This window comes from Thunnus thynnus, chromosome 7 (assembly GCF_963924715.1).
Source record: "Thunnus thynnus chromosome 7, fThuThy2.1, whole genome shotgun sequence".
NCBI lineage: Eukaryota > Metazoa > Chordata > Actinopteri > Scombriformes > Scombridae > Thunnus > Thunnus thynnus.
The window spans coordinates 20,971,672-20,982,338 of record NC_089523.1 but is presented as its reverse complement, the minus strand read 5'-3'; the positions used below and the strand labels follow the sequence as shown (position 1 = coordinate 20,982,338).

At 39.6% G+C, this 10,667-nt stretch overlaps 2 protein-coding genes across 2 annotated transcripts in view; one reads left to right on the top strand and one right to left on the bottom strand.

The window, feature by feature from the left end:
- The window catches only part of LOC137186186 (caspase a-like), a 198,079-nt gene that overhangs the window by 174,363 nt on the left and 13,049 nt on the right, over window positions 1-10,667 (top strand). The window lies entirely within an intron of this gene.
- On the bottom strand, window positions 354-10,223 carry rabgef1l (RAB guanine nucleotide exchange factor (GEF) 1, like). Its single transcript, XM_067594891.1, has 9 exons — window positions 10,079-10,223; window positions 9,222-9,418; window positions 8,902-9,074; window positions 6,824-7,002; window positions 6,055-6,136; window positions 5,820-5,952; window positions 5,575-5,666; window positions 5,208-5,464; window positions 354-3,569 (listed from the first exon to the last, which is right to left on the bottom strand). Exons 2-9 carry the CDS (start codon window positions 9,392-9,394, stop codon window positions 3,141-3,143), a joined length of 1,518 nt encoding a protein of 505 aa, XP_067450992.1. The 5' UTR covers window positions 9,395-9,418; window positions 10,079-10,223; the 3' UTR covers window positions 354-3,140.

The following is a 10,667-nucleotide window of genomic DNA, read 5'->3' as shown; positions in this document are numbered from 1 at the left end:
AATATTTGCATATTCATCAATACTGAATTTTTCAATGAAGGAGAAGGAATAGATGGAATTGTAAGGTTTTTAATGAGGTAATTACTTTTTTTGAGGAAAAAACACATTAGACACATTATTATCCCAAGCAGAGTATTGTTATATATCTTATATGTCTGGAGGGGATCTTTAATAATTTGACAAACTGTTAGCCTGCAAGAGCCCAATGTTAAAAAATAGTAAAGTATGAGCACCATCACTGCAGTGTGTATATGAAGAAAAAAGGTTAATGAATTTCTGGCATTTTGTGTTTTTCTCAATATTTCTTAATATCCTCTGTATTTCCCCAACATGATACAGAACTGCAGAAGTAGTTAAATTCTCAGTCAACTCTTTATTTAATCCCAGCTTGCACAATCTATTCGTGCAGTCATGTGAAATTACATTATGAAGAGGAACTGCACACGAGTGCACGTGCATTTTCAATTTTTATTAATCGTCACACACCCACAGATGCAAATAAACCAATACTGCCCCAATAAGTTACGTTTAAATAAAAGACAGCATTGAGTTACTTTCTCCCATGTGATACAATAACAAACCTATAAGGTTACAAAGATGTTTGAAACTTTTTAAAATACCTGATAAATGGCTTCTGCATACAGTGCAATATGTAGTTATTCAAGCTATTAAGTTTGCATTAAAAGCCTTTTCTCAAATTAAACTTGTACAGCAAAACACACACTGACTATACTTGTTGCAAATATGAATGAGAAATAAGATTCAATTCAAGCAACACATGGGAATATTAGCTCATGAGGCAAAGGGGAATAAATGTGCCTTTCACCTTTTTTCATACATACAACTCTCCCCAAACATTTGACTGCCAAATACAAAGACAGCTGAAATATGCCTGTGTGGTAACAGTCCACAACACTATTTTCAAAGTATCCTTTCATCTCAAGTACACCAATTCTCCTTCATTAAATCAGAATTAAGATCTTTAAAATCAAACAAAAGAAAAGTGCTTCAAAATAAGTTAAACCTGTTGTGTTGATTCTTCTGCACCGGTAAAACAACAGGCCTTAAGGAGTGATTTCATATCTTCATCTTTGTCTTCTTATCTACCAATCTAACAGCAACAAAGAATTAATTCACCTAAAAACAGATTTTTTTTTCTTTGATGGGACATACTTATTAAGAGTCCCTCTTAAGAGGATAAATGACTAGATGAAAGCTTTTATCACTTCCTATTCAATCATTACAATTCATGTAATACATCTTCAAGCAATGTTCTATGACAAGAGTACTACTGTAAATATTACAGGATTAATGTCTCCGATTGCATCCAGAGGAATTGATACCTGCCACTCTATAGAAAAATAAAATCACTTCTGTACATCCAGCTTATGACTGTAGTGAGAGGTCTGGCATGAGACAAGACTATGTTACTCACACACAACTGGAGGACTTATGACTTATCAACATTAATGGAACATTTCCATGCAACACACTCACACGCACTTCTCCGCAGGACAGGGAAATACACAGTAAATATGATACAAATCACGAGCATGAAGTGAAGGGTTATTTTAGTGGGAGGAAGTTAAATTTCAGATCATTCAGCTTTCTCCATTTCCTTTAAACCATATTATTACTGAAAGTTACTGCTGCTGTTTTCAGATGTTACTTGGGCTGTAAAGTTCTACCTGTCAACATGACAATCAGACACACACACTCAGACACACACACTACCCACACACCTGGAGATACCTCAACATAATGACAAAAACCTTTGTCTGAAAAGATGTGAATAATGACAGAAACATGTCTAAAAATCACATCCAACCATCTATCCTGTTTGCACAAACAACAACTAAGATAATTAAGTACTGAGGTACTGAAGATGCTGTTGTAGGTGACCAACAGAGATGTTCGGGAAGAGCTTGGAGTGGAGCCACTGCTCCTTTGTATTAAAAAGGAGCCAGGTGAGGTTGTTTGGGCATCTTATCAGGATGTCTCCTGGACGCCACTCTGTGGAAGGTTTCCCTGCATAATCCCATTGGAGGAAGCAACAGTCAGAAAATGCTCTGAGGGGATTAGATTTCCCAAATAGTCTAGGAAAACGCCTCTAGAACTTCTGGAGGACATAGCTGGGCTAAGGACGTTTGCAGTAGCCTGCTTATCCTGAAACTGCACTGAAACTCAAACAGCATCAGAATGCACCGGATCTTTCTCTTTGCAACCAGGACAAAATATTTGGAGTGTATTTGCCCTTACAGCGCTGACTCTGGGACTTTTCGTCTCATATAGTCTGATATTCAAGGAACAGTTTTATACTTAATCAGTTTTTTACTTAGACTTGGGTGAGACGATCAATGCCACTTATGTTTCTCCATTTATCATGAAGCTAAAGCCAGGAGGCAGTAAGTTTAGTTTAGCATAGAGACTGAAAACGGGGGCAACAGCTTGTGTGGCTCTGTTCAAAGGTAACAAAGTCTCCCTGCCAGCACCTCCAAAGCTCACTAATCCATACAAAAACTCGAGTGTAAAAAAAAGAAAAGTTGTGGTTTTACGGGGCGTCAAAACCATTTCTTGCACAATGACTTCATGCAAACTTGTCATCACTCTGAGTTTACAAGGCAGCCAGCAGATACTCAAGATATAGCTGGGCAAGTGACCTCTGTAAAAACTGAAACTTGCTGTTTTTCACTTGTATTTTTGTACAAACAAGAACAAGATATAACGCGTTTATTAGTGAGCTTCAGGGGTGCTAGTGGGCGGATTTTGTTACTGTCAGAAAGAGCCAGGCTAGCTGATTTATGCTAAGCTAATTGCCTCTTGGCTCCAGCTTGGTATTTAATTGCTAGATATGAGAGAGGTACTGATCCTCTCATCTAACTCTTGGCAAGAAAGTGAATAAGAGTATTTCCCCAAATTCTTAACTATTGCTTTAATTCCAATGTACAATTACTGTTCAATGTAGTTTCAGGGCTTCTAGTTTTCTGCCGCTGTCCACAGCCTGGACCTGGACGATGGATGGAATAAAGATGGCTGTATGTGCATACGGACAGCAAAGTTTAACAGCCGGGAAAAGGGGGAGGGTGGAGTAAAGCATCTAGAGGGATTTTTTTTTTTAATTTAGGGCAGATCTCTTCACATCAACCAGCAAACACTTGCGGTTGCAGTGGTGGCGGCAGGAGCTCATTCTCAACGTTATCAGAGTCGATTGCTGATGAAGATGCGGATGTCGAAGTAGCCGTGGTTGGGGTAGGGTTTTGCGTCTCTGGTGGGAAACTCTGCAAAACGTTCTGCACCTTCTGCTCCACTTCGTCCGTCCAGTCGATGAGGTCGTTTTCCAGCTGGCGAGCCTTCTCCATGACACGGTCTTGCCTTTCCCCGAGCCCTGTTAGCAGGTCCAGTCGTTTATGGACCTGATTGAGAGCTGTGCTGCCTGGGGAGCAGGAGGAAGCTCCAGCAGCCTGAGGCCAGTTGGGGGATGCCTGGCCCGACATGTAGAGCTCAAACTCCTCAGAGCTCAGGTTCAGAGATTGGCCATCCAGCTTCTCAATGAAGGCCACTGCACAGCACTGGGGAGAGAGGACGTAGAGGGTCATTAAGGGAAAAAGTCACTGTAGAACATCATCATATTATCAGTAACATCAGATTTTCTTTTATGAATGTTCTGGCATTTTATCCTTTATTGGACAGATGAGACAGACAGCAAACGAGGGGAGAGACCACTTGATCACCAGGAGTCCCCAGATTTCCTCAAATTTCTAACTTTTAAAGACGCTTTTATGCCAATTGGAGTGGTGAACATACCCATCCACACAGACAAGAACTTGAAAATAAAAGTTATCGACCAATCAGTAGACAGAAGACAGAAGAAACCTGAAATATTTTTAAAACCGTTATAAATGACTTTAAATGTAAAACACTAGTATTTAATTATATTCAAGGCTACTTGAGGCCTTAAATGTTTCAGAGATTTTAAGACCTCTTCACTGACTTTTTTATTCTTCTGACTTCTCTACCAGAGCAAATCAGCTGCTGGTTTTATGATGAGTGGAGTGAACAATAACACTGTGAAGTACGAGGTTTTCAGGATATGATCTGCTTACTGTAACTGCTACACAGAATAATGTTAACCGTCTTGTGGCTAAAAGACTCTGAGTGGTAACAGGTAATTGGTTTCTATATGAGCTGCACAGATAATCATAATCTGACATCTTTAGTTTATGAGCAATTTTTTTTTCTCTACAGAAATGTTTAATGTAGACTGATGTCATAGTGTATATTTGACCAATAATTTATGAAATGAAAGAATTAGAGGCAGATTCCCTACAATGTAAATGTTTTTAAGTTACCTGGTGACGTAACTGTTTCCAAGAAATTTCTCTTTGTGAGTTTGTGAGTTTCCTTATGCTTGTTTTTATTTTCTTATTGTGTCTGTTAACTATGTGTTTTTTATTTGTGCTGCTGCTGTCTTGGCCATGTCTTCCTTGAAAGAGATTCTTAATCTCAATAGGAATCCTGGTTAAATAGAGGTTAAATAAAATATGAATATAAAAAGAAAACATGAGATATCACCACAAAATGGACCTGATGATTACCTGGTCATTAGAAAATAATGTAACATGGACCCCAATAATCCACAGTACATCACAAGTTATATCTTTTGATTTGTATATTTTAGTGTTTTAAATGTTCTATGGTGGATTTTCTGCTTCGAAAATGTGAATATATGGATACTTAAAGGCAAACACATATAAGCCAGATACATGCATACAAGTGTAACAAGGTTGTTATAGATTGTTGAAGTTCGTCAAAATTCATTTCTGTTCATTCAGTATTTATTTTATTTTGCAAGCAAGTTATCTTGCTGTTTTTCATTTTCATTATTTTCTTTGAAAACAGGTTAATATCCTGTGTTTATCTATGCAAGGCTCCTTTTATTTGTTGATTTGAGCGCCCTCCCGTGGTCGGTGGTGTTAAATATAGTGACTGGAAAACGTCAGCTCATCCCTTTTGCCACCGCCAATTTCAGATGTGGGGCAAGGAGCTGTACTGTATATCTGACCATCACCAGCCACATTGATGTGTGTTTTTCTAACAGCTGAAATAAATGTGCCGTGAACCTGAGAGAAGTCGTCGAGTGGTCTCTTAAGTCTGCGAAGATTGAGCTGGAATAGAGGGGTTACACAAGCATGTACTAATTTCCTCACCAGGTTAGTGAAGTAGTAACCATCCTCTCCAGTCATGAGTCTGCTGGGGTTGCAGAAGCGGGTGATGTACTGGATGTTGGACTGAAGCCGTGGAGGGTTTGCCTTCAGCACAATGTAGATGAGTGTGGGGAGGAAGTCATCTGCAGACGCTGCCTCCTTCTTGCTGACTTTGATGGCGTTGAAGATGTGCTTGCTGCAACGAGTGATGCACCCCAGCTTGTCCTTGGGCACACGCTTGGAATCCATTTCGATCACATCTGGAATGATGCGGAGATGGTAAATTGTTCATCTGAAAATCTTACTGGATCTCTACCACCAGGATGATGAGGTGATGTCCTGCTGTGGCATTCTGAAAATTAACTCTCACCTGTGATGGCTTTAACCACACTGTCAGACACTTCAGGGATCTCCTCGTCTACAGGGACACACAGCATCTCAATGGTGACCCAGTGCAAGGCTCTGTAAAAAACACAATCAGAATTTCAATCTAAGTAACTTTGATGTTGTCATTTTACCCGCAATTGTGTGTCATTGTCCTCTGAGGAAATTCAGGGAGATTAATGACGATTTGAGTAGCATTTTCTGGCATTATTACAACTGTTGTGCACTAACCTGATTCTCTTCTGAATAGCCAGGTCTTTCTTCTCGTCATCTGTGGTCTCAGGACAGAAGACTTCCTTGTAGAGACGAGTCATCATGTACTTCTCTACTTCATCCATAACGCTCTCTACATGCTCTGATGAACCTAGACATAGAAGCACAAAGAATATATTGTATAAGGTTTGTGATGTTCAGACTCTGCACTGTTTATAGCTGATTCTTCATGAGTGCAAGAGTAAAGCAGTACCTTTGAATTGGGTCTGGAGGCGTTCTGAGAGGTTCTGGTAAAAGTCCTGTACACACTCTGACAGCTCGTCAGCACCCATGTCCTATATGAAGGAATGGACATAAACAATTATACTGGCAGGTCTTATATTCTGATAGTTTTATATATTAAAATGTGATCACCTTATCTGTTCAAATGTGACAATTACTAGACAATGTTAAATAGATAAATAGTTCCTATTTAACAGAGTGTAGAAGTTTTTAGAAATACAAAGACTGAAGGCAGCAGATTTTCACATTTGATATTGATAACAACAAAAACTTGTTTTCACTTAAGGCAACAAAACGACAGTCAGCATCTTGTAGGGAAGCTTTGAACGTTCCACCAGCTCTATGTTTAAATGTTAAATGTTCAAGATATTTGACAATGTCATGAAAAAAGTAAATGCTGCCTGTTTTCAACATTTGAGATGAAGCAATTTGTGCTTATTTCATTCATATGGACACTTAATGAGGTGATGTGTTTAGTAATTAATCAGGACAGGTGGTAATTAAAGAGTAAAACAGGTACACACTGGTGGAAAATGATAAGTAATGCAATCACAATGACTTTAAAAAAAACAACTACTGCAATCAGTGTCACCTGCTTTGAGCAAAAACACACAAAAAATAAATTTAAGCAAAAATGAACAAGTTACACAGATATTCATACACAATAATAACCTGGCTCCTAAAAGCTCAATTCACCCGCCAACACACAAAAACATTGCAAGTAATCCACTGTAGCTCACCCGCTTATAGGCCATACTCTCAGTGAAGGCCCGGCACTGTTTGAAGATCTCCCTGCCAGACTTCAGAGGCTTGAGAAAATCAATGAACTCCCGCGTTGCGTGATCAGTGTCCACAGAGGAATGCCGGCTTGCTGATGAGCTGGGGCTTGGGCTGGACTGAGCATCAAAAGGAGAAGCATCTGGGAGAAGATATTTAATGTTACTTTAACCTTTGTCACATTACACCCTGGAAATTAAAATAAATGAAAAAAATAACTTTTTTGAGCTGCATGTATACAATATAACCCTCATCATCAAAGCATTTTAAAAAAATTCTGGACAATTATTAAAAATGAATTAGTGAAAGACCTGGTTTGGTTAAGTGATCAACCCCTTACAGTATAACATTATAAACTTGCTCAAGTGCAACCAATCAACTTCTAGATCAAACACCAGGCTAATTGCCCCCCACCTGACATCAAGTATAGTGATTTTGATTACAAAATAAAAATTCAGAATAAAACCAGTGATTCCACTACTAGTAGTGAATGGTACTGCAAAGCATTCACCATGGTTGGGAAAGTGCTTTCAAATGGCCTCTGGGATAAAGTTGGAGGAAGGTACAAGTTAGGTGAAGGCTACAAAAAGATTTCTAAGGCTTCAGAGTACTGAGTACTGTTCATTAAGAAGTGGAAAACGTATGGTACCACCAACACCTTGCCTAGATCAGGCTGTCCGTCCAGACTGGATGACTGAGCCAGGAGGACACTGATCAGAGAGGCTACCAAGAGGCTAAAGGCAACTTTGAAGGACTTACAAGTTTTTATGGCTGGGACTGGTCTGTCTGTGCATGTGACAACAATCTCATAAGCTTTAAACAAAGCTGGCCTATATGGCAGTGTGGCAACAAAGGAGCCTTTTCTGAAAACGTGCCATACACAGTCTCGTTTGTGCTATACAAAAACAAACCTGGAAGATTCTGTTGCCATGTGGAAAACGTTTCTGTGGGCAGATGAGACTGAGACTGAACTTTTTGGACTGAACTCCAAGCACATGTTTGGCGAAAACCAAACACAGCACACAACCTGAAACACACCACACCTACTATGAAGTATGGTGGTGGCAACATTATGTTGTGGTGATGTTTCTCTTCAGTGGGGACTGGGCAATAGGTCAGGACTGAAGGGAAAATGGATGCTGCCAAGTACACTCAAATTCTTGAGGAAAACCTGCGTCCCTCTGCTAGACAGCTGTGGATGGGCAGGTCATTCACCTTCCAACACAACAACAATCCTAAACATACTGCCAAAAGAACAACGCAGTGGGTTAAGGACAGGAAGGTAAATGCACTTGAGTGGCCAATTCAGAGCCCTGATTTAAGTCCGATAGAACATCTGTTGATTGACTTGAAGAGAGCAGTTCATTGCTGCTCACCAACGAATTTGACTGAACTCGAACAATTCAGCAAGGAAGAATGGGCAGATATTACCCAATCTAGGTGTGCAAAGCTAGTAGAGACATATCCAAACAGATTAATGGCTGTAATTGTACCAAAAGGTGGCTCTACAAAGTATTAAATCAGGGGACTGATGAATTTCCCAACCCTGTTGCTGCCTTTTTTTCATTAGTTTGATGTTGTAAGGTGTAATTTGTAAATAAAGCTGGAAAAGTTTTTTTTGTTTTGTTTTTTTTAAAAAGGATTTTGATTTCAGGCTGTACAACAAATAAAGTAACTATTTCAAAGGGGTATGATGATTTTGTATAAGCACTGTATAAGCACTTCCTTTGCCACATAGTGTTGCTGTGTGCTGAAGTCTAATAGCCTCTTTTAACCAGACTGTATGTAGGTTATAGCAACAAATCTAAGGAAGTGGTTGAACTGAAAAGAGACACGGATTATTGAGATAATTTGGGAGACCACAGTCTGGTTTTATTTCCTCATGTGTCTCCAGTAACAGGTTACGAAAGCCAGTCACACAAAAATGTGCTTGATATCGACACAGTTATCTCTTAATGCAAGAGCAGCAAAAATACCTGTAAAATTACAAATATTTGGTGATTAATGACTAGCATCTCTTACAGTGTGTAAAATGATGTACCTTTTTTTGGCGGTGTTTTTGTGGAAGGAGTAAAAAACTTTGTGACTGTGTTGACCTTGCTGGACTTCTCCTTTGTTTTCCTTTCCTCAAACTTGCTGAAGGGTGTGATGGAGGGCTGTGGTTGGGCCTTCTGATTTCTACTTGCATACGCTTCCTCTTCCTCTCTTTGCAGCCTAGGACGGGAAAATACAGCACCACTGTTAATCGCTGTCAGGTGGACAGATGGACAGGAACTCAAGCAAAAGAAGATGAGGAGGTAAGACAGCAACAGACACTGTGTAGAAATAAGAGTTCAAATGTCAACACAAAGACAGACAAACCTCTCAGCAAGTGCCCAGTCTTCTTGAATCTGTTTTTGTCTGTCTCGCTGATATTCCTCTCGCCAGCACTTTGAGCAAAGGCCTTGCCAAGCTGTGTTGCCATAAAAACCGCATCCTTTCTTGCAAAGCAGCTCGGACTGGTCCAGATGGATACCACGCCGCTGGCTCAACATCTCTCACCAGAGTTAGGAAGACTGCTGTTGGGGGGGGGGACACGACAGAAAACAGTAAAAAATCAAGACAGTGAGGTCATCCAGCACCGTAGTGACCAGAACTTTGTATTGTCGTATCTAAAGACAGGTCTTACTGGTCCTTCAATTTGCCTTTCAAGAATTAACAAAAACTTTGTGTATCGTTGAGTTGTAGCTGGGATCAATGTCACCACACGTCATTAATCAGACCCAGCTAATTCAAAACGTTTAACCAGAGGCCCGACGAGTCTAATTTGATGTCTTTAATTAATTATGTACAAAACACAAGCAGCGAATAATAAGATACTAAAGGAGAGTCTCCAGCTTTGTTAGCATTAGCTCATGTCCAATCGCTGCCTCTCACAAACATGACCTGACAATACAGATACAGCCTTAAATACAGTTTTGTCCCTTCGTTACGATAGCCTTCTGTCATTCAGAAAGATGGTTGTGTTGTTGTAGATAAGTATATTCGGACTGCAAAAGTTGGTATTCACGCTCAAAAACAAACGCGAAACCAGCGAGCTAATCTGCAGCTACCTACCAGTGTTTACTCAAGCTAATTACAGAGCTAGCCTAGCCAGCTAAGCTAACTAACTAGCTAGATTAACAGCGTGTTGATGAAGATGCTCTATGTTTGGCGACAGGAATTTGGTGTCAACATACACTCTCATTCGCAGAGTCAACAAGCTATCAGGTAATGCTGTCGTCGCTTCAGTCTGCTGAGGGTGGATGTTTACATTTGCCAGGCAGCTAGCTTCGCCCTACGGCCATTTTGTCTGTCAATTCTTCTTCTTTCTTTTTTAAAGTGTGTTACGCATGAATATAAATTGTTTATCGCCACCTAGCGTTGACACAGTGCAATAGCCAATATACTTTATCAGAAAAAATTGGCATTGTGAGGAAATAATAATGTTAATCATTCTTATTCGCTACAAATATTGATGTTAATACTCTAAGTTAAGACCCTTTTCAATAGAAACACGCACATTCCTATTATATAAGACGATATAAAACCGCCCCTTTAAAAGCAGTTTTAGATGCCCAATTTTGGTGGACTAATCCATTAGTTTAATGTTTTTTGCAAGTCTGTTCAACTGCTCAAAACAGTAAGCTGGATATAAATTGAAGTCCAAAGTTTGTTTTTTGAACATAAGTAGTCATAGTGAAATAAAATGTGTCTAAGAGGTGGTGTCTTTGGTGACCTAGTTTAGGCACTTGAGATGTTTACATTCTTATCCCTGATGCGATACCA